This window comes from Rhea americana, unplaced genomic scaffold (genome assembly GCF_003343005.1).
Source record: "Rhea americana isolate MKP2758 unplaced genomic scaffold, rheAme1 scaffold_48, whole genome shotgun sequence".
In the NCBI taxonomy this organism is placed as follows: Eukaryota; Metazoa; Chordata; class Aves; order Rheiformes; family Rheidae; genus Rhea; species Rhea americana.
The window spans coordinates 5036882-5060447 of record NW_028186623.1 but is presented as its reverse complement, the minus strand read 5'-3'; the positions used below and the strand labels follow the sequence as shown (position 1 = coordinate 5060447).

Here is a 23566-nt window from a genome sequence, read left to right as displayed (position 1 = left end):
CGCAGCGCGGCGCGGCGCCGCCGTCGTGTAATGGCGGCGTGGGAGCGGGGGGGAGGCAGCGTTCAGCGCCCGCCTGCCTGCCCGCCCGCCTGCCTCCTCCCGCCTCGGCTCCGGGCAGGCTCCCTTCCCCTCGCGTGTCGTGCTCCCGGCGCCCCGGCCTGGGGAGRGCTGCCCTGTTAAAGCCACGAATGCAGACAGCAGAGTTCCTAYGAAAATACAATTTTACGTATAGTGTGTGTGTGTTAAATAACCAAGTTACAGGAAACAGAAGTAACATTGAAGAAAAGGGGACAGAAATAAACATAGATGCAAAACAGTGAGAATTCAAGTTAAAGGCCTGGTGTTTCAGGAGCGTGGCCCCGGTGTGCATCTGCTCGCGTTGCTGTCGCTACAGCAGCAGACCGGTGAAAGCAAGAGAAGCACCCGGCGCCGGGACTTGCCGCCCTGTGCCTGCRCCTCTGTCCCGTTCGTGGGCCCGATGCCTCCCACCTCCTTCAGGCTTCCTCCCATTCCTCGTGCAAAGGCAAAAACAAACGGAGAAGGCTGCAGGGTCACTGCAGGAAYGAAGCTGTACTCGAGTTGTGTGGGGACTGCGGGGGGGGGGGGAATAAGGCAATTCTACCCTCACGCCCCCAAATCAGCTCCCAGCATCGCTGGGAGGGCTGCACGTGGGAACCCATCAGCTCTGGCTCAGGGCACGTCTTTTTCTGTCCTGGTTCGTATGTGATGTTTAAGACGGACGGAAGGCGTACGGCTGCCAGCCCTGGGGAGCAAGCATTCAGCCCAGTCTGACTCCACTCCCAGTACATCCGTTCCTGCTCTGCAGAGCACGTGGCAGAGAGCTTTACAAGACTGGTTTAGTCCCTGGCTGTCTAGTGGGAGTGAAAGCAAGGATATTAGACACAACTGTGGTTACAGTCACCAGAACCACTGTAAAAGCTGTTAGTTGACATAGGAGACAGTTACTTTCTCCATGGGCAGGCTGGACAGCTWCTGGGCAAGGCTGTTCTGAAAGCCTATCCCTTAGAAACTCTGATCATATTCGCARCCTCCTCTGCCACAGTGCTCCAAAACCAGGCTGCTCCATCTTTGAGTAGCAGAGGGCAATAGAAAAATGCAAGGGCAGACCTTGAAAATTGCCTTAATTGTCTTCATAAAATTMTAGCCTCGGTATGTGGTTCCAGCTGAAATAAAACTGGCAAGTAAAATCTGAAGTAAGAAATACTTGAGAAAAGTTTGCAATTGAAATACAACAATGAATGTCAGTATGATAACCCCATGCTCTCTTACAGSAAACCACTAAACATCATGCAACAGAGAAACCATTTCCACAGAGGAAGATGATCTTTGTTTCCTTCCCAAGACAGATATATCCCCCCCACACACACATCCCCAATGAACTTCCCATTGCTATCTTGGCTGCTGCCTGTGAGGAAAAGAAATTGCTGTAACAAGTTGCAGAAAACAGCTGGTACTAGATATTGTGCCAGTGCAGCACAGGGCTACATGAGAGCCTTGAGTTCCTTCCGGGACAGTAAAGCAGTAAAAAGAGGTGGCATTGTTACTGTCTAAACAGGCTGCCAAAATATAAAATCCAGTAGGAACTAGTTGGATTTCTATAGTAAAATAAAGCTATAAGCCCACTGTGCTGTGCTAACAGGAGACCATATAAGACATCTCAGCATCCACTAGAAAAGGAGTAAAATACAGTATAATGCGTGCAGAAATATACAGAAAGCACTTGCACAGGTATAAAAATATCCACAGTCCTCAGACAACGATGTAAACTGGTATAAAACAATTCCAAAAGCAGGAAGAGGTTTACAAAAGGACATGGTAATATAAAACAACAAAACCAAGTTCACCCTTTCCCAGCCTCACGCACAGTACAGATACAGGTAGCCCACGGCAGACCCCATGTACCAAGGATAAGCATTGCTGTTTGACCCTTTAAGTCAGTGTCTGCTGCAAACCACAGTGAGCACTGCAGAAGCCCAGCTGCATGGCAGCTGAAGGGCAGAGAGACAACCCAGCASAGGGAGAACCAAAACAAACAAAAAACTCCACACTCTCASACTTCAGGGCTCATCCCTTCCCAAYGAACAATTTCTCTCCTGCTCCCTCAGGCACCCCAAGGAGTGGGAATGGGTGCTGTGCTGACAGTGTGGCTGTGTGYTTGMTGGCCCTGGCAACCAATGGACAGCAGTGCACAACGATGCCCGCACAGAGAAGGCTAGGGAAAAGGAGGCAGATGCAGCACCCAGACTCATGCTACTACTTTAACCCTGAAGAGACATGTCTGCTGGTTGTGCAGGAGATGACAGTCTATTTGCCTTGCTGGAAGAAAGCAGAGGGCAGGAGTGCAGGGAAAGGTGCTCATCAAGGAGCGGAGTTAAAACTACCTTGGGGAAACAGGTGATTCCAGCTCCTTCCCTTAAATGAAATATTTCAGCAGATAAGCAAGCACCAAGTTACCAGAGTTCCCACAGCAACAAAGCAAACCCACAAGGGACCACAAGAAGTGAGCTCAGGTTTGGAAGGCAGATGGGAGGAGCAGGGCTAGGAATTGGAAGCCTGAATTTGGAGAGAAGGGGAGCTTTGCCAAGTTGATGATCTTTCCTTTAGACTGTGCATGAAGGCTTCAGAAGACTGTCTTCCCTCCTCCAGTCAGATTTCTATACAGTCAGTCTGTACTGACCATAAAGTTCACCCTGCTCCTGTAGCACATGCAAGTCCAGGACTGGAGTCAATCAGACCTTCTGCTCGCAGAATCTAGCAGCATCTTCTGGCTCATGAAGACAAAGCTTCACATTTCTGCCATCAGTGCAGATTTATGTAATACTGTGTACAACAAACCAATGTCGAAATGCTCAGATCACAGACCACTGTGCAGACATTGCAGGAATGGGGAAGCAGGGGAAAGGAAAAATGCATCATGAAGGCCTTCAGGGTTTAATTGACAGGACCAAACAAGGTGTTTCCTTCCCACAGACCTGTCATTCCAGTCTCACAACATGTCTGCATTTGGCCATGGAAAGTTAGACACCGATGTCCATGCACACAACAGTACGTGTTACCCGTTGTTTGCAGAGAAGCCCTCTTTTGGCAGCTTGAATTGCACTCCTTCTAGGACACACGCTTTTTGGTCATTCTCTGAGCTCAGCAGCCATTTACAGGTTCCCACAGTGAAAGGACTTAAAAGTTCAATTAATTCTCCCCATGGTCTTCTTCTACCCAGGCCACAATTTTACCCTCCCAACCAGGAATGATGTCATCATCATGGAATACCTGTTAAAAAGAAAAAARAAAAAAAAAAAAAGTCCAGACACCTCTAGAGACACGACACCACTTTCCTTTATGTGAGTGGCATAAGAAGAGGCAAAAATGAAATCAAAGGGATTAGATCAGATTATGCAGCCTATGGAACACACACCTCACCCAGTATTGACACAAACCTGACTCTTCCCTTAAGGCTTTAGGGAAAAAACAGCTTAAGCTCCTTCTCCAATCAGTAAGTCAGGATTACTGTTGGATTTTTTTTCTCTTTGACAGAGACAAGAAACATGCCTTTTGCGATCCATCAGAACACAACTCAAAGCTTTTTTTTGTAGAATGGCTACCTAATTACCTGACTGTTCCCAGAGACGGTAAGGCCTTTACTGACTTGTGAAACAGGAACTAGCCAAATAACCTTTAATGAAGCTGAAGAGATAAAGTGACAATAGCGCCAACATCAGCCACTGTCCAAAAAGGTGAAGCAATGCAGAACACAAAAGAAAAAGTGGAACAAAAGAACTATTACCTCCATAAAACCTTTAAGAGACCAAATAGGAGAATATGAGTTTTGAATAAATCTCATTTGMTTACAAGGTGTCTCCTGCAACAGACTTCATAGAGCCACTGAAGAGATAAAAATGTATTTTAGGTTCTTGCCCAGTGTCTCCTGAGCAATGCTGTGTCAGAGTGCAAAGTGCCAGCTCTTTGCACAAGGAGCTCTGCAAACCACAGGCAATCACAGCCATGTCATTGGTCTGGCKGGGGATGAAAACATCCCATTTTAGTGCTTTACAAGAGGAGCCTAATCTACAGTTGTGAAAACATGGCACTCTGTTCTGAGGCAAGTTCAAAGATTTCATTCATTCAGAACTGAGTATGACCAAAGTCTCCAGGGCTAAGTGATAACACTGCACACCACACTGGCTGATAGCTAAATTCCACACCTACCTCCTCCTTAACTGTGCCAAACTCTGGATCCAGAGCTTTGAAGTGGTACCGGTGGGTTCCTTCACGATCAATAGCTGCCTTAAAATCCTTCAGAGTCACTTCCCCTAACCTGCAAGGGAAGTGTTTCACACTATTGCATGGTATACTGTCACAGATTTAGCTCAGGTGTGCTCAGGTGTTGTTCTGTGGCATGCTAAGCCACAGCACAAACCTGGCTAGGCATGTAGCACCCTGGCCACAGGGATGTGAAGTCATGTGTGCTGGTAGTGATCATACCGGGAAGAGATCAGACTAGTGCTTTTAGGGAAATGAGCAACTGTCGTACTCATGTCAGCAAGGCAAAGCCAGACCTCACCTCTTTGGTATGTTGACCATAAAAGGTGTGAGGGAACGGTCAGTGAAGTACAACACTTTGGTGCAGGCACTGGTGTTCATCGCAGGCGTGCTATGAGAATGAGGCAGTTCTGCAAAGAAAAGAGCACAGAGAAGCATGACCAGTGAACATGGTCTGTCTCCTGCCACATTACAGTGGAGGTGCTCTCAGCATGAAACTTGCCATCACACTAGAGAACTAGGAGGTGGGAAAGACTTTTTTATGAGGGAGGCCATCCCCTTGAGAAGGGCCAGGCATTGCCCTGCTTACTGGAAAGCTTTGTGTTTTAAAGTAGAGCCATCACCTGACTGTGCATTTAGCCTGCAGGAAGTGCCTAGCTCAGCTCTGCAGGATTGCTCTGTCCCACCCACAAAGGTGCATGCTGCCACCACCACCTACTCCTTAGGCACTTTGATTACCAGCTTAGTAGTGACAGCAGAACGCCTCTGGAAGAGCAGCTGACTGAACAGTGCCCCATCCTACTGACTGGGCCCACAACATTATCACTTGCAGATGGGTCGAGCAAGATGAACTGACTGATCATGATCATTAAGGCAAAGGCTATATGTCTCCTCTCCATCTGCCCACTCCACTTGGCCAGAATGAGTGTTTATGCATGGATTTCTCATTTGTGCTTCTCTCACTCTGGCTGCTGCCTCGTTTTCTGTGTCCCTACAATACACTGTGCCTGTGCCAAAAGCTGAAGTAGGAGAAGGTTCACACTCGGAAACTCAGTGGGGTTTTGGCCCTCCTAGCAGAAAGGAAGCAGTAAAGATGCCCACTCAAAAAGGCTTTTTATTTTAAGAAGTCTTTGGAGCCACCTCCCCTTAGAGCTCTTTACTCCCAAGTAATTCTAGCTTTGTGGCTTCAGGAGTCTGAATGATTTCCCTGCTGCAGTGAAGGGGATGGAGCCTGCTAAGACCTAAGGAGAAACAGAGAGGTGCAGTTTGCATGCAGAGGATACATGACGCAGAGGTTGCTGTCAAAACTACAGTTTACAGGAGAGCCCTGCAAAGCCTCWGCAGAACCTAACTCTGGTTCTTGAGCTCCTCTCTGACCTTTCTTCCCATCCTGTACCCATACACTGCCCTACTGCTAAGCACTGCAATGCACCTGAAGGGTGCCTTTCCCCAGTACCTATAGGGTTCCCCTCCTGTCATGCATTTCCCCTTCAACCTCACATATTTTCTAGGTGACACTTAGAGCCAACACTGGAAAAGTAGACTTCATGATGAAGAGCAAACTGGAGCTGTTGCAGCCAGGAAACATGGTGTCAGAAAATGCTGTGCTATTGGAAATACAGGAAAGGAGCTAGATGCCAAGGGAGGAGTAGGGGAGRAGGCTGCTGTACACTTATCTGTGTCCACTAGATGGTGCAAGCCAGCAGGATACCTGAAATAACATCTCATTTCCCACTGATCCCTAGGTAATTACTTGTCATAATTATTTATACTGCACCACTACCCAGGGGGCTCAGACAGGCTCCCACTGTGATGCTGCTGTACCAACAAGCAGCCAGAGATGGTCCTTGCCCCCATTCCTTTGCRATGAAGTCTTGTCTGTGCAGCAAATGACTAAAGGGAAGGAAGTGAGCTCAAGTAAATGAAGTGGAGTGAGAGGCTGGGGGTGGCAGATACCCAAGGGGCTGCTGTGCCCTGGGCTCTGGCCAGGAAATCTGAGCAATGATGCTGGCAATGGGAGCAAAGGAGCTGAAAGGCACTTACTGGAGTTAGGAGGCCAGGAGTCTCTATACTCGTTGGCTGCTCTGTTTGCTGGTGACTTCCCTCGGACCTAAGAGCAAAGGCAGAAAGAATGAGAACCAAGGGTCACTTTCCATGTTGGAGCTCCCCTTGCTGCTCAGCTCACAGTTGTGCTTGAGGGGTGGAAATAAAATGCCAAACACATTCAAAAACCTTTACCYTTCTCTCTTGCCTCTTCTGTGTCTCCATGCGGTGCAGCCGTTCCATCAGGCTGGAGATGCCCTGCTCCAGGCTGTCAATGGTGTGGTGCTGCGGGTCATGGCCACTGAAACTGTTCCTCAGGCTGCGAAGGGCATCACGGACCAGCTGCAAGTCATTTGTCTGCTCAAGAGACCACCAGTTAATCAGACTAACTCCAGGCTGCCTTCTTCCCATCTAAAGCTATAGGCCTTATAAAGGAGAAATCTCCCTTAATAAGCTAGCAGCTTCAAGAAGGCTATTACCTGGAGCCCCAGGCTGGGAAAATATCCCTTAGGTGCACTTACCCCTCGGTGAGCTGTGGGAGCAGCTCCTTTTCCTGCCGTCTGGAAGAAGCCATTGCTCTGAGCACTGTGATTGTTGTAGCTCATCACCTATTCAGGGGGAGATATGCATGCCACAGAGAGAACAGGCCGACTTTAAAGTGAAGAAAGGACTTTCCAAAGTCAGTGACACAGCTGGCACCTTCTACCAAGTAAATACACTCACAAAGAACCGTGCAGGTAGTCCTATGGTCCAGGGCACAGACCTGACTCCCCACATACGGGGCAGAATCAGGGGCAGAGAAAGGAAAAGATTGGGCACTAGGTCACAGCAGGTTCTGTAAGTTCTTGTGAGAAGAGTCAGTGTGCAAGTAGCACCGTGCAGGACAGATGCTGGGGCTGGCACTCTTTTGCCCAGACAACTACAGGTTGTCAATGCACAGGTCAACGGGAAGAGGAGGAGATAAGAAGCTAAAACCTGGTCCAATCATTAGCCTCTGTCAGAGCTGGAACCAGAACGCAAGAGTACCTGGCTTCCACTCACTCCTGCACTCCCATCCCTGTTTCATCCCTCACAATTTTAGAGATTAACTAAGCCASAGAGTTCACTGCTGAGAGCTTTGGTGAATCAGATGCTTTGTGGAGTCTGGCTGCTCTGGTTAGAGCACAAGGTGACTGCATTGAACCTAACCTCTCTGGGACGAAGGAAATGACTAGTAGGGGTAATGGTAGTGAAAGGGTGCTGGACTGAAACATTGCTCCAGCAGTCTGATATAGGGACAAAAACATCACATACCTCCTCAGCTTCTCTCTTCATACACTGGGCCAACAGGGCCTCTTTGTGCTCCAGCTCTCGCTCCAAATCCACCTGTGAAGGAAACAGAAAATTTAGCACAAACAGAGCCAGCAAGGCAAGAGGCAGCTCTCAGGGCACCAGTGCAGCCCACCTCCTCCATACCTGCTGGTAGCTGGCCTCAGAAAGCTGCCTAAGCATTTCGTCCAGTTTGGTTTGATGCTGCTGTAAATGTCGATCCTTCTGGCCCAGTTCCTTCTGAAACACAGGGATCAAGGGAATCGCAGCAGGGCAGTGAGTGAGGAAAGCTCACAATCACATTCCTCAAGGCAAGAAAGGCTCTTTACGGTCTGTCAGGACCAGGTTCCTCTAAAACCTGACTTACACAGTCTATATATTTTTAATCAGATATTAAGCCTGAGTTTCAAAGCTTTGTTTGAAAAAATCAGTCAGCTTACACCCCTGGCCAAGCACTGTGGCCAGGCAAGTGACTGACCCAAAGAAAATAGATTCCTGAGGGATCAGTGGGTAATTCAGTGACACAGACTGACTTGATAGGTTTCTGCAAGAGTGCTAGACACTTAGCAGGACATCACAGAAAAAGCAGGACAGCAGAAGATCCACTATAAAGCTGCTGAGGCAGAACACAAGGACCATCCTATCCCTCCATCTCATTACAGACATTCATAGCTATTGTGACTTAATTYACTGCCCGTAGTACTGTTCCCTGAGGTGACAGAGCGCCACCAGAGAGACAGCAGTCACATTCACAAGACAAAAAGGAAGAAGAACMCGATGCTGCCCCAACAAAGCCTCCAATGAAAAAAGAGTTTCTTTACCTTGTATTCTGCAAGYAGCCTGTTTCTCTCTTCAATCTTCTTCTGAAGGTCAACCTGCAAAAACACCCAAGTGTGCCGTATGTATCCCTGGAGATACAGTGCAAACCTCTCTGCCCTTTATGCCAGAGGGTGACCAGACACTAAGTATTTGCAGGGAAGCAGGACTCAGGGGAGCTGGTGTCTAAGGATGGCAGCCTTTTGGTAAGGGTAGTTTCTCCTGGCCTTGCCCTCTCCTGCCAGAAACTGTACATGGTAGCTTCACCCGTTGAATGCCTCTTGTTAACGCAGGGAACATGGTAAGGAAGGAGCAATGCAACTGTACTGTAAACATCGAGAGAAGCCCCTCCCTTTTTCAGAAGGTCTTGGAGGATGGGAAGYTGGCATGAAGAGGAGGAAACTCCAGTAACTGTCTCAGCTGGCTAATGGACTCTATGTACTGTTTACTGTGCAGAGACCTTTGACTGGTGGTTCTTTATCCCACGACCCCAAGAACTATTGCAAACAACAACTAATTCCATCCTGTGGCTGCTGGAACTCTCAGCCCCCCCAGCCTCTTTCCAAAATAATCTTGTAGTCAGCAGCAGTGGCTCACATTCTGGTTGTGCAACTCCTCCTTGTCCATGTTTGCTCTCAGCAGTTCTTGCTTTAGCTGAAGAACTGAAGCATCCTGTTGAGCCAGCCTTTGCTGCAAAGCATCCTGGAAAAAGATGTGTTATCTTTAGGAAGGTGCAAGATGGAGGCAGACACCCTTTCCTGGGGAGCCACTGATCTAGACCTGTGGCAATAACACACTGGGGCCACACAGAGGTCTGAAGTGTTGCAAAGGCCTTAGTAGATAAGGAGTCATGCAGACAACTGCCCAGATGAGCTCTCAAACCTTCTGTCTTGGTCTTCCCTGCTCATGAATCACCTGCCAATGTTTTAGCCATCTGTGACAGATTTCTGTGTGTCTGCCTGAACTTCCTGCTCCGGCCCAGCCAATTTGTCTTTATGGGAGAAAGAAGCAGTGTGTTTGGAGGGTCTTTTCAGTGGCCTACAGTTGGCATCTCCAGCCATGCACTTGCACCACCCACACAGCAGAAAGAGGCCAACATCAGCCAGGAACACAAGTAAACTTAAGCTCTCAGCATGACCTAATTGTGCAATGAAATCCTCTYGGCAGACACCCTTCTCAGGGCTACCTCTGCACCTTTCACTTCGTGTTACCCAGACGCTGCAAGCTCCACCTTGGACAGCTACTGCTGTTCACTTCCTTCCCATGCCAGCCTGATGGGCAGTTCTAAAAATATCTCTGTTCAGGAGCAGATTAAAGTGTTTATAGCTCCAGAGGGAAATACTGAGCAAACACGAGTCAGAAACTCGGGAAAAAAATGCTGCAACTGAAGAAGACAAGGATACCCCAATGTTTTTCTGTCTCTGCTACCAAGAATAATGAGTTCACTAGGCCAGTCCTGCTGTGCTCACCCCAAGAAGTRTAAAAAAGAAGATATGGGAACCAAGCAGACATCCTGCACCATGTATTTTGTTTAGGGGAAACTGAAGCAAGGGGATATTTGACCACAATCCTACAGACAGAAACAAAAGCCAGAAGATCCAGCTCCTTACGCCTGCCCRAGCAGCAGTCTCTCTACAGTGCTAGAATCAGAGTATAGGATCCCCCACCTCTCACTCCCTTCATACAGCTCCCTTCATTCCCTGTGACTCCTCAGAGATTTATTGTTGCTGCTGGCCCCACTCCTGGGCTTTGGCAGATTCCAAAGCTTTATTATTAATATTGATGAAGTGCATTTTTGCTCACTTTTATTCCCTGTAGGTTTCGGGCTTCTTGTTTGTACTTCAGTAGCTCCTTCTGTAAATTCAAAACAATTTGATTAGATGCCATCTCTGAGTCACTGCTTCAGAAGCAACCCTTGCTCACTGTTCTGTCCCCCAAATACCTGCTTCAGAAGAAAGCACATCCTACCTTTTGCCTCAGATCAAAGAGCAGGTCAGGCCCTGAGCCATTTTAATGAGTTACAAACATGACAAAACAGCTGAGCAACTCTCTAAGCCCCCACTGTTAAACAGAAGAGAGAAAGGTCACTTAGTCCCCCAAACCTCTCCTTAAGGGCAACAGCAAATTCTTCTCTCCCAGCATCAGAACCGGGCCCAGAGTCAGCTTCACCGAGGCAGACTTGACAGGACAGGTTCTTCTTAGCTGTGCTTACCCAAACTTGAAAGACTGTTTATGTTTAGACATGGCTATAATTTTAACAGTTGTCCTGGATAAAGTTTTGTGAAGTTAGTATAACTTGGATCTCTTCAACTTCAAGGACATGTAGGAAAATCAATTTCAGGCCTCACTTAAATTCAAACAGTACTTAGCTTTTTGTCTGTTTGTTTGATTTTAAAAAACAGAAACTCACCTTACCAGCATTGCCTTGAGGGAAACCGAGGAGGTAGCAGATATTTTTTCTGGTGCTATCCTACATATTTATATTAAGTGCTAATCTGGGTGCAATAAACACTTCCCAACTTACAATCTCAGAGTGCTTTCCAGGTCAAAGAGAATTACAGATTTCAGGGAAGCAGGCAGCTCTACACTCCTGAAGGGATGGGGATCCCATACAGCAAGAGGTAGGAACACAGCTGGACCCCTGTACATTATATCCACAATATACCCAAAGTAAAAAACAAACAAACAAACAAAAACCCACACAGAAAATAAAAAAAAAAAAAAAAAGAAAAAAAGAGGCAGTCTTCAAAGATCCCATGCCCCCCAAACTTTTTTTTCCCCTCCATCTATCCCTGTCTAACCTTTAGGTCTTGATTTTCCTCCATGCTCTGGTCCAGGCGACTTCGAATTATGATCTAAAAGTAAAATGCCATGGTTATTGCCTGTATAAGACATCTGCCCATGGCAGAACAGCATACAGAGCTGCTGGATCAGAGAAATGTAGGTACAGGAATGTGCTCACCAGCTGCTCCTCAGGACAGGCTCCATGTTCACAAAGTACAAAGGAACCTTCCTGCTCATCCTCAGGCAAAGACCCATTTAGCAGCAAAGCCTGTGAGGATGAAGGAAAAAAAAACTCTCTTCATAGGTGTTTCAAGGGAAAGCAGGGTGGCCAGAGCTCCAGCCAGCAGCCATTCACATTAACAGTCTCTAAATTGTTTCATTTTGCATTTCTACTGACTTATTCCCCCAAAAAGCAGTTAGATTTGGGGGTAATAAACAGAAGCATTTAACCCCAGGAAAGCTTTCCCAGAGATATCCGTCAGACAATATTCTTCCCCACAGAGAGACACCAGATAAAGCCAACAACTTGGATTTTCAGGTAGCAAAGTCCATCTCAGGCTTCAGTTCAATGATATAAAGTCTTCACTACAATAACAGATTTTAAGTCTAAAGCAGAGAGGCTGAACCAGCTTTGTATCATGAAGCTTCTCTTCCAGAACCAGACTGAAGCCTTCCAAGGGCTCAGTAAATCACAGATGGAAGAAGAAAATGCAGCTGCTTATTGCCCAAGCCAAAGGTGCTGTGATTTACAGGAGCTGYGGAAGGTAGAGCTCTGTCACAAGCACATCTAGCAGGGCTGAGTTTGTCAGGAACCTCTCCTATTCCCAGGCCAGCTGTCTAGTCTTTGTCTGCACTAGGAGCCAGAACTGGACTCACACAAAAAGCAGCAGTAATACAAGGGCCACTGAAACACYTGAATTCTTAATACCTATCAGAAAGATCAGAAATCAGAGGAGCTGATCCTACTGGGTAGGTCTTAATTCCCACTAATATCAGTAGGGATTTAAGAGCCTAAATGCCTTTAAAGATCTGCACATTGGCAGCCCCCCTGCTGAAAGAAGCCATTCTCCTAACCACACATCTAAAATAGAATTTAGAAAGGGGATGTTCAGGGAAGCATAATTCTGTCCTACGTCAGGCAAGACAGGCACCTTCAGGACTGCTGCCCAAATAAAGGAAGAGCCCTCACCCCCCCAGAGAGGCTGAAAACCTTGAACTGTCTCCATGCTTGAGGAAGGCTGCTAGAAGCTCGGCATTAACTCCTCCAGCCACCCCAACGGACCCCACACGCCGCAGGAAGATGCCAGGATTTCCACATTAGACTGAGCCCAGCCTGAAGGAGGGAAGAGCCAGCACCCTAGAAAGCACAACTGGCAGGAGGCTATCTCCATTAGGGGGAATGGTTAGGGGATGCCAGGCTGGTTCTCCCCAACTGATGGTTTATACAGACCTTTCTGCCTCCAATGTCCAGAACTCYTGGTATTTGTTCGGATGTCACATACAACTGGACAAGCCAGTAATTTAAATAATCATGTTACTTCCTTTCCGATAGTTTTTATTTTATTTCTACTTGAACTCCTTGGCTATAAGCAAAATAGCCCATGTACAGCAATACTCAGCTCAGCCCYCAAAGATGTCAAGACTGACAGGCTGGGTTCTGCATGCTGACAGAATTTTCCACCAAAGAGCTGTAACTGCTGTCAAATAGCCAACTGTCAGCAATCTGTACTCAGTTAATGCAAAGGCTCTTAGGCAAACAGTTCTCTGAGTGCATCCCAAATTCAGCCCAGCAGGATACTCAAGGAGGAATCACACAGGAGCATAAAAAGCTGCCAYGGTCTCAGCTCCTTATGGGGCATACAGGTCCCTGATATTTTAATCAGATCTTCATGAACTGGAGGCTTTTAAATATTGAGCAAAAGAGGAAAAAATCAATTAATCAAATCCAATTTCTTGGCAAGCAACATCAGCTGCCTCTTCCTACTCCCAGGGGGATGAGAGGGCAGCAATGCCAGCTGCTTGCCCTCGTTCCTGAAACACAGGGGTGGGGTGAGGTGGGGGAATTGAGACATGCCAGTCCTTCCAGTGCTGCCTCTCCTGGCTCCCAGTAGGCACATAATGCAACTAGATTTCACTAGTGCACCAAGCATCTATTTTCTTCTGGAGTCTTTTGTGGCCTGCCCATTGTCCACAAGSAGAGCACCCTCCCGGCCGCCTGTASTCCCACACAATCTCCGCTTTGTTTACTGGCACATAAATATTTACAATTCAAAGCCAGTATGGTTCCCAGCACAAATAGAAAGGAATATGCCTGAGAGAGTTCAGGGTCTTTACCATATGGATCAGGGGCTCTACTCCCCACGTGGAGTCACACAAACACATGGGGCAGAGGGTCATTTGGTCACAGAGGGACTGGAACAGGGCAACGAGAAAAAGGTCCCACAAATAAATAGCCAAGTGGGGAATGTGCCAGATCTTATAGTTCAGCCCAGCTCACTCAAAACTGGTGCAAGTCTGTGTGACACATGATCAGCTCTGTGAATCTCTACTGATTTCCCGACATTCCTTGTCTCTCTGCATTACTTCCGATCACAAATCGCAGAAAGACTACTCTGCTCTCCCAGGCCACTAACAAAATCTGTGGGCTGCCAAATGCCCTGCTGAAAAATGGGAGCCCAAGCACACGGGAGAACACTGCTGTATCTTTACTATTTTGTACAGTAACATATACRCTTTGCACAGTGGCAGCACATTCARGAGGCAGCACAGTATTGCRGGATGGTTCTCCCAGAGAATGAACCCAGCTAGGAGCAGGATCCCAACCAAAACATAACAACGAGATAATCAACTTCTAAACACACACTTTGTTCTGGATTCTCCAGAGGGGAATCCTTTCTTACCTGCATTCAGTGTGCATTTTACCATCTTACAGTCCACCTAAATTACTACTACTGGATATCACTGATCTTAGGTTTTATAGCAATATCACCTTCCTCTTCCTCCCTATCCTTCTCTCTCCATCCCCATAGAATAAAAGCTCTATAAATCATGTCAATATCGAGTTTTAGAGATTCCTGATTTTTATATATATACATATATATATATATATATATACATACTGTCTTGCCTGAATTGCACAGAATGGTGTTAAAATCTTTTCTTGAAGCCTAGTAAATGTACTGKGGATGAGCTAGTTGCAGCTGTCCTTCCTTCCTCCCTCCCTCCCTGGTCTGTCCTCATTCAGCATAATGGAGTATGATGGGGGACAGACATAAACTCCCACCGAGCAGGGCTGTGGCCTGATCCAGCTTACTTCTAAACCGCACTTGGGAAGTTAAGACACCCGCTGCATTCTCCATTCTGCRAAAGGTGACCAGCACCAAAATTATAAGTCCAGGGAGGCCAAGAGAACCTAAACAAARCAGGCACTTGGGCCAGAGAGCAAGTGGTATTCTGCTGCTGGAGCAAGGTCTCATCTGGCAATGGCAAATGCACTCCAGATACTATCAAAAACTTCCTCATTCCTAAACAGCTCTTCCCAGAGAGGAGGCACCCCAATACTCTGGTGACASAGAAAGAACCACTCTCCCCACTAACAGAGATCTTTTGCAAGATTGCCACAGAAGACCCCCCTGGGCCAGGATTATCATTCAGCTCTCTTGAGTTCCAGGATAGTGTCTCAACCACAAGATAACCCATCTTTCAGAGACAGCTGGTGAAGAAACAAGACTATGGAGGGGAAAATCTGGCTGAAAAGAAAATCAGTTACCTGCAAGCCTGAAATCATCTTCTTTGCTTCCTCCATTTCCTTTTCCAAAYGGTCTTGTTGTTCCAAAAGCTGTTCCTCCCATGAATTCTCTAGATATGATCCAGGGTTTCCTGCCTGCCACTCTGGCTGAAATTGAGATTCTGTCTCTTCTGGAAGAAAGAACAGCTGAATATGATCATGATGGACAGAGGAGTCCAGAAGACACTTGCACCACACACAACAATTGCCTGCAATTACCATGTAAAAGCTTTTCCTGCACAGTTGCAGAATGAGCCAGTTTGTTACACCTGCCTGACACAGCTACCAATATACCTCATACTCCCCATTGCTGTGATATCCAGGCRTTGATATCCTGCAACACATCCTCAAAGAGCCTAACAAGAAATAAAGCAATTTTAACYCACATTTCTCTGATGATTAAATAGCTGTACCATAGTCTGGTTCCCAGCCGCCAAGTTTCCATATTTATATTAATCAGCATCACAATTACTAATCTAGCGCTACATTTCAGAGCCAGAATCAATGAGATAAGCTTTGTATGCCTTTTCGATCCCCAGTGTGAGCTGGGACACTGGTTAGCTATTATCATCCCCCATGTGGCCCAGAAATATAGATTTTTTTCTGCAAAGAAGGGATGAGGTTAGACAAGGGCTAATCATAGTGGTGCCTGTTATCTAATTAACCAAAACCAAATCTGGCATAAGCTGCAGTACTTCTACAGTCATGCAGCTAAAAGATCCCACTGCACGGGCAGCAAGTGGGCACGGTACTGCTAAGAAATCAGGGAAGAGCCACAGCCTGCCAGCTACTTCAGCTATTGAGATAGTCAAATACTTTCGAAGGAGCACTTAAGGAGGGCTTAACTGGCTGAGGCAACACAGTATTTCTTAGGAGAGCTTCTGTCATTTGGTCTTGGGATGGAAGCCAACCAGAAAGAGGTACTACTAGGCTGCACCTCCCGAGAGGAAAGTCACTTCAGAAACTTCTTTGAAAATAGTTCCTTCATTCTGCCTCAAAGTATAAACTAATCATGTCACAGGACATTTGCAGCAATACAGCATTGACTTCTCAATGAAAACACCACAACAATACTACAATAGTTCAATTCCTTACAAAGAGCCACTCAACCTATGCACAGATGTGCTGTAAACAGACTCCTGTTTACACAAAGCCAAGTTCTGCCTCATGCACATTGCAAGTACACATGGACTTAAGCCTTTTTTAAGGGAACTTTGAATGTTTTTTCAATAGAGCCTACTGTAAGATGAAAGTATTCTCCCTATGGTACAAATAATATATGACACTTAATCCTTCTCCAGGGCTTTTTGTTTCCCAAACATTAATTTTCTGGCCTCCCAGACTTTGCCATATTATGGCACAACTGTAATGTGAAGTCTTGGGATTTAGTTTTGTGTGGATAGACGCCCAGCACCCCATTCTCTATGTTCATTCCAAGTCTCTTGAGAGCTTTTCAGCAAGTCTGTGATATACAAGTCACAAAGAAAGTGAGAGCTGTAAAACATCTGCAAGCTACCTCTTTTAGTTTCTGTTTCTTCAGTGTGGACGATCACAAATTCCACCTTCTCCTCCGAATGGGTTACAGTGGATTCACTCTTTGTGCTATGGATAGGACTGGKTGATGTGAGGCTGCAAAGGAAAGAAGAAACAGTTGTTTCTAGTGGTGACTGTAAGTAAGCGTGGCAAGGCTCAACAGCTGACATCGTCCTCATCCGAGATATAAGTGAATATGTACAAAGTCTTGCWATAACTAAGAATTATCTGCATGCCAGGGAAGCCATAACAAACCAGACCAGGTTTGTAACTTTTCAGTCACTCTACATGAACGTCATTGTTGGCTAAATGATTTGCAGAACAATTTGTCTTTTAATTTTCCTTAACAGAATGTACATTTGAGACAGCTACCACAGAAGAAACATACACACTGAGACAAGCATAAACCCACACTCTACCGCAGTTCTTCTCAGAAACTGAATTTACTGTCAGTCTTATATGTGTGCTGCAAACTGAACTAAAAGCCACCTGACTTTCTTCATATCTTAACCCTGCGTTTTAAAAGCATCACTGCAATCTAAGGAAATTAAATTGAAACTCCAAGGGAAAAATACTTTTAAAAGTCATATACCACTGTCTCATGTTCTTTTGTTGAAACTTCTCAAAAGTATCCACGTTTTTCCAGTGTGGCCATCTCAGCTGACATGAGATCAAAATTCTCATTCTTTTTTTTTCAGAGATTCTTCCTAAATGCATCACCCAGACAACATCAAAGGCATCTGAAGCCCACTGACCCATTTAATGGACCTCCAAAGTCTCAGGAACTAATCTTTGCAAGTGCAAGCAGGAGTTAATTTTTCATTCTCCTCAAGACAGAAGCAAAACCCAGAGAACAACAACAAAATGGAAACAACAGAATAGGTTTAGTAAAATAAAAGGTTTCTACAGCTCGCCTTCCCCATCTTCCCAGCATTGCTGTTACATATTCCACAGCGCTCTAACAGAATCAGGAAAGCCTTGCAGCAGAGATGGAAATGACTTGCTAGCAGCTTCTGTCTGGTCCACTCCCACAGCCAGTGCTGGCCTAATTCTCATTTATATTCCAGACCTTCCAGCAATTTAGCTTAAATGATCCAAACTAAATGGACTTCCATCACAGTAAAAAAAAAGATTTATGCAAGTCACTAACTGAACRAATGACCATCTTCTAATGGGGATCTCTGACAGCTACAGTACYTGTTCTTTTCCTGCTGCTTGAACAGGGACATGTTTGTTAAATGGGTCCAAGCCACCTGGCTTTGCTCAAAAATTTACCTTCAGGAAGGCTAATCCCATCACAGCATCTCCCAAACAGAGGCATTCTGTACACAGTATTTGTAACCAAAGACAAGCAGGAGCAGGTGGCTTAATGGATGCACAGTATAAATTTAAAATATTTTTTCAGCAGCCCAGTGAATACTACTTGGTTTACACGACACAAATATTAAGGATGAAACTTTCCAAAAGCACAGGTACAGAGAGGTAACCTGGCTGATCTAACACTCMAATAATGCTGAGGGTGATTCACCTTCCTTTAAGGAGCAAATCTTGATATTCCCCCAACACATCCTTAACTGAGACTTAACCTTAACCTCAGAAACTACTGTCTTGATGCAGCCACTGGGAAGTGCACTGGAGATTCTCACCCAGGCAAGAGGCAAAAGGATGAGAGTGCTCTCCTAGAAAAACAATATTAGCAATTRTTGGGGGAGAAGCTCACTTAGTATGTAAGGGTGAAATCGAGGTATGGGAAAGAACAGGGAACTGGAAGGGACTCTGTGGAGAGGTAGAGAGCACTCGAGGCAGGAACAGGYTATAGGAAACGAGGGGGTGCCACCTGGTCATAACACCTCCCTCTCCTCAAGTCAGCTCTTCTCAGAACTGGATCCACAACCAAAGCAAATCTGTGAAGATATCAGCYGAGGGAGGTAGTGCGGCCACCACAGGTTTGGTGTCCTACACCASATTATCACAAGAGTTTCACTCCAGTGTTGCTATGTCCACAGACCCCTTTCCAGGCAGCTTCCCTATTTTAAGAGGCCAGAGGGTTCACAGGGCGCTGCTAACTGCCTCTCAAACATAGCAAACCATACCAAAGAGTAAAAGAGCCCCTGAGATGCACTTAAATGGCTGATGAAGCAGTGGCACAGGCCAAATGTTGCCCTATTCATCACTCTGCCAAAAACATTTCAACAATGTTTTTATAAGTCACCAAGCCTGCTAGAGAACAAGAAAATCCACTGATATAATTTCCTCTTTARAGTACATAATAATTCACAATTAAAGCATGCAGAAATAAGTGCTGGGGAATTAAAGCAATTTAAGTAAGATTTACAATGCAGACAGCAGTTCTGCTTTATTTCTTTTACTACTGCTTGGTGTCTTAACTAATATCCCTGCTCAGCTGAGTCCCCACGTTGCCAGYGGTGCACACAGTCAAAGCTTCAGAGAAACAGTGATAAGCCTGAATTCTCTCGTAATTTTAGTAAACACCCCATCCCTGCTGGTTCAAACAGACAATGCAATGATCGCTCACCATTTGACCTGCTTCCCTCCCATGATCCCACTTTAACCTTTCGCCTCACAGAGTCCGCTTCCCGGGGAGCCTCAGGATTCGGGCTACAGACATGCCTCGTCCCTTCACATGCTCTGAATTCAGTGCAGAAGACGCCAGCTCCTGTCAAGCTACTGGAGAGATATTTGCAAGCTGGATTGCTTCACATGAGCTGAAAGATTTACAGCAGAAAATGCTCAGGGTCTTTGCGAGCAACGGACTGATGGCAGATCAGCAGCCCCCACATGCAGATTTGACTCCAGAGTCAGGGAATTCAGCAGCCTGGCTTTTGGTTTTGCTGGTTTTCCGCTCCGTTTATTTGTCTCTTGCTGCTGCATTTTGGTCAGCTGCACGCCCTTGCTGTTTGCATCACACAGACCGTGGTCTGGATGACAAGTTGCATTTCTCATCCCATTCTGCCCAGTCTGGATTCCCAGCACTTGCTGCAGATGTTGAGGCACAGCGAAGGGAAGGTGCTTCTGCAAGCAGTAGGTTCCTCGCTCTTCCAGCTTTAGGTATGGTATTGAAACACGGCATGCAGCACTTCCCAGCCGGCGCACCGCTTCCTCACTACCTCTGGCTCCCTCTCTCTCCCGCTGTCACACAGGCTGTGCAAAGCCGAGCTTTTTCTCTGAGATGCCTGGCTCAGGGTGGGGGTTGGAAGACTGGTAGGAAGGGGAGGGGAAAGGAAGGAGGGATGGGTGACRGGGCTCCGTGGCCTGGGAATCAGTCTGATTTTGCCAAGTTTTCCATGAATCATTTCTACTGCCTTTGCTTACTAGAGCTTTTCTTCCTGGGAATTCTCATAGTCATGCTGTGAGCTCTCTTACTGAAGAGTTAATGCAGAAATGGGCTGATATTAGAGGGGATGTTCTGGGACAGGCTCAGCAGCAGCACAGTTAGATGGAGRGGGATGGCTACAGTTACAAACCACATCTCTTGCTAATAAAAAAGTATAGCTTTTTTCTGTCAGCCAGTTCTCATAACTGAGCTACTTTATTTCTCTCTTTGGAATGAAAAAGAGAAACAAGTATCTTGCTTTCACYGTGAAACCTGGCATCAACAGAAGACATCGCCAGGAGCTGGAACTCATACTGCTCTCAGTTTCCTTGGGTAGACAGCCAAGTGATCCATCCCACCAGAGGCAAGAGTAAGTATGGTCCTTGGGAGCTCTAAAAATAGCCATCACGAACCAGATTTGMAGTGGAAAGGATGCAGCCAATATTCTCACAGAAAGAATATTTTGACTACACAAGGGGGAAGARACCTCTAAGCAAACCCCACTGGAAGTCAGTGCAACAGCCTGGGGACAGAGTTTGAACTAAGGGTGAAGGGAACTGGAAGATGAATTCACAAGGAAGGCAAAACAGGAGTTCTCTGCATTTTGTATGGGGAAAAAGACRCAGAAGAATGATGAGCCAGCCACGATAGTCAAGGCCTGTATGCAGCGGCCTTATGTGCTAAGACCTCATTTTTCTGGAGGTATATCATGAGTTAGTCTTGATTTCCTCTCAAACATCCACAGGTATCTACACATCCCTGCACCTATTCACAAAGCACTTTTATCCACCGACTCAGATCAAAACATATATAGTATGGCTACTGCTGAGTTCAGTTTCTGAGATACCAGGCACTGACTGGTGCYCTACCACAGTACAACATACTCCTGATTTCATGACAAGATTTGATATGAATAGATCTTTCCCCACTTGGCAGTTCCTCCTGCAATTAAACAGCCAACCTCTGTGTTTGTAATTGCTRTGCCTCTGGCTAATGGCATCAGATGCCTTTTTACCACAATAGCCTCAATCTGCTCTCTGCTTGCTCACACAGAACAAGTTCTATATCTGGCAGTGCTGGAGGCTACAGAAAAGCAGTCTTCTGCCTGACAGCCTGGATCTGTTCCCCAGCTGGAGCCCTGCATGCAAAAAATAAAATAAATAAAGTAAAAAAATCAGTATCATTACCATGCCCGCTCTCTTTCACCAGCTCTCAAAGCTATGGTCTTGCCCTTTGATAACAGTGACAGAATCCAGCACCTTAAACATCCCTTCATTCCTTCCAGCCTGTCTCTTTGGCCTTGCTGCTGATAAACACAATACAACTTCTGACCCTCAACTCTATTTTTGAAGGAGCAAGTCTACACTCTGAATGGGGAAAATTCCATTCTCAAGACATTATGACTGAAATCTAATCACACATCACAGCATATTCCTACTTATAGTTAAAAAAATGTTTTAGCTCCAGCTTGATCCAATCTATCAGTTGCTCTCTATGTGCCTTCATGACATAGGATTAGCAGAGCTCAGGGAGRGAACCCCCACACAACACACTGGGCAGCCTACAAGGGCCTGGGGTTCCCTTCAGCTCCTGATCCACCTGCACAGGGAACAAAGTGGGGAGGAAGGACCCAGAAGAATCCGATGCATTTTATAATCTCTAACTCAACCAGAAAGTATTTCCTATTAACGCCATTAACCATYGTGAAGAGTATGTTTCTAAAGGCACCAGTTGTTTCCATGTTTCTTCTCCCTATCCCAGCATCCTCAGCTTTTCCAGAATTAGATCCCATTAAAGCTTTGCCAAATCCATCAGCCTTCACTACTCCAGGCCTAAGCCTCTATCCACCCACATCTACTAACATCTGGAAATTCTACAGTAGTTGCTATGCTCCAATGTGGAGATGTGCTTTTATACTCTTAAAACAAGACAGCTTTAAAAGTTCCAGGCAGAAACAGATTAAAAAGGCAAGAGTTCTCACTGAGAATTCACTCGAGATGTGCATCTGCATGCCGGAACGTTGTTCTGAATCCGCAATAGACAGTCCAGGAAAACTGCAGAACTCGCATATTATATAAAAGGCTCTCACCACATTATGTCCAGTATCAATAATGATACCCACTACTATAAACTAAAAAAACCTCATGGCACTGTGGGGAAAAAAAAATCACAAAGCGATTTCGCATGTGCATACGCGGAAATATTCACTCACCAGTGGAAGGGACAAACAGCAGTTGTCTGACCATGCCTGTGGGCACTGGGAGTACCCGTAAAATCCTGCAGCCAGTTGAAACTGCAGAATGAGTGGAGGGAGGCAACACATTTCACTCACTGTCCTGGTAAAATCACAGTTAAAAAGTCTACACTGAAGTCCTGTGAAATTAGCCATGAAATCCTATTGCCAGGGCCAGAATTTTTATATCTTCCTTGGAAATGACAGCTTCAAAAGCACACTCTGCAGTGTCTCTGCTGACATCGTGTGGAGACAGTGGTCCGATACTGGCTCAGATGGAGTTCCCATACCTTTCCAAACGTGTATGCCTTCAGTACTTAAAAGGAAGCACCAGAATGAGACACAGTAAAGCTTTGAAGAAAGGTCCAAACTACCGTGCTTTTTCTGTCCTCTTAGACCAAGTGACACCAGTTCTCAGGTACATGGAGACCTCTTCACACTACAGAGCATCAAAAGCACCCCAAGAAATCCTGTGGAGAAATCCTGTCTGCAGACTCTGCCAGTTGCAATCTGCCCTAGACAAATGAACCTTCTCAGAGCTGGGGCTTCAACTGGGGCCAGGAGACTGAATCGAGAGAACTGCAGCCATGCCCATGCAGCTCTGCCCTCTTAGTCTGTTCCTGAGGAGCTCAGATGGAGCAAAGCATCATGCCCACAGGGAGATATTATCTAGTCCTTCATTTGCAAGCTAGTTTCTCAAAAAGGGAAAGACTGCCTTCACTATGAGCACATCCACACTGGAACAGCTCCCTACCACAGCAGTTTCCCAGCTATCCCTTCAGCTACACTCTCTCTCTCCTGTATGCAAGAAAACAACAAAAAACAGAGTCGTGCACCACCCCAGTAAATTGGGGCAAGAGCTTTGATTTCTGTCCCAAAGTAAGGGAGAGTGAAAAAAGCCTGTAAAGCACCAACTTGATGTGCTGTGACCAGCACATAGCGGTCAGGTTCACAGCTACAAATTGTACCACTTCCTATAGGAAATGTGTTCTGACCAGCCCTGGCTTCTGCAGAACCCATTTCTTTAGAAAGCCTCCACTTGCCCCAGCTTGACCTTGCTTAACTTGTGCTAGTGATCTTCCAACCAAGGCTGCAGGCTATTTATGGGACAGAGCACATACTCCTCAGGATCCAACTCCTACTTTAAAGGGCAAAACCACCTCCAGTGGAAACTGTGGTGAACTCTGACTTTTGGGCTTCGCAGCAGTATGAGGGAGATTCTTCAGTAAAATAATTCAACGCTGCACTGGACTGAAGGTGAAAGACCAGGGGATGGAAGGTAAATTAGATATYTATAAAGCTCGAGACGGTTAGAAATGATGGATGAGGGCACAAAGACAATGAAATAGCTGCTGATCCCCCAGGGGCTACAGATCTGGATTAAAAAACAGTGCATTACTGTAATTGTCTCCTGTTCAAATCTACATGCCCTTCATCTCTGCCTCTCTGC

The 23566-nt window shown here is 46.1% G+C and overlaps 1 protein-coding gene across 1 annotated transcript in view; it reads right to left on the bottom strand.

Annotated features, from left to right (window-relative positions):
- Window positions 1-1210: 1210 nt before the first annotated feature.
- The window catches only part of DIXDC1 (DIX domain containing 1), a 40860-nt gene continuing 18504 nt past the window's right edge, over window positions 1211-23566 (bottom strand). The window contains exons 6-20 of the mRNA XM_085316875.1: window positions 16533-16645; window positions 14999-15147; window positions 11408-11497; window positions 11247-11300; window positions 10249-10299; window positions 9043-9147; window positions 8451-8504; window positions 7777-7869; window positions 7615-7686; window positions 6843-6929; window positions 6517-6678; window positions 6322-6388; window positions 4580-4688; window positions 4225-4333; window positions 1211-3288 (exon numbers count right to left, since the gene is read on the bottom strand). Coding sequence (XP_085173001.1) covers window positions 3208-3288; window positions 4225-4333; window positions 4580-4688; window positions 6322-6388; window positions 6517-6678; window positions 6843-6929; window positions 7615-7686; window positions 7777-7869; window positions 8451-8504; window positions 9043-9147; window positions 10249-10299; window positions 11247-11300; window positions 11408-11497; window positions 14999-15147; window positions 16533-16645 — 1396 coding nt within the window. The 3' untranslated portion in view covers window positions 1211-3207. The remainder of the gene's footprint in view (window positions 3289-4224; window positions 4334-4579; window positions 4689-6321; window positions 6389-6516; window positions 6679-6842; window positions 6930-7614; window positions 7687-7776; window positions 7870-8450; window positions 8505-9042; window positions 9148-10248; window positions 10300-11246; window positions 11301-11407; window positions 11498-14998; window positions 15148-16532; window positions 16646-23566) is intronic.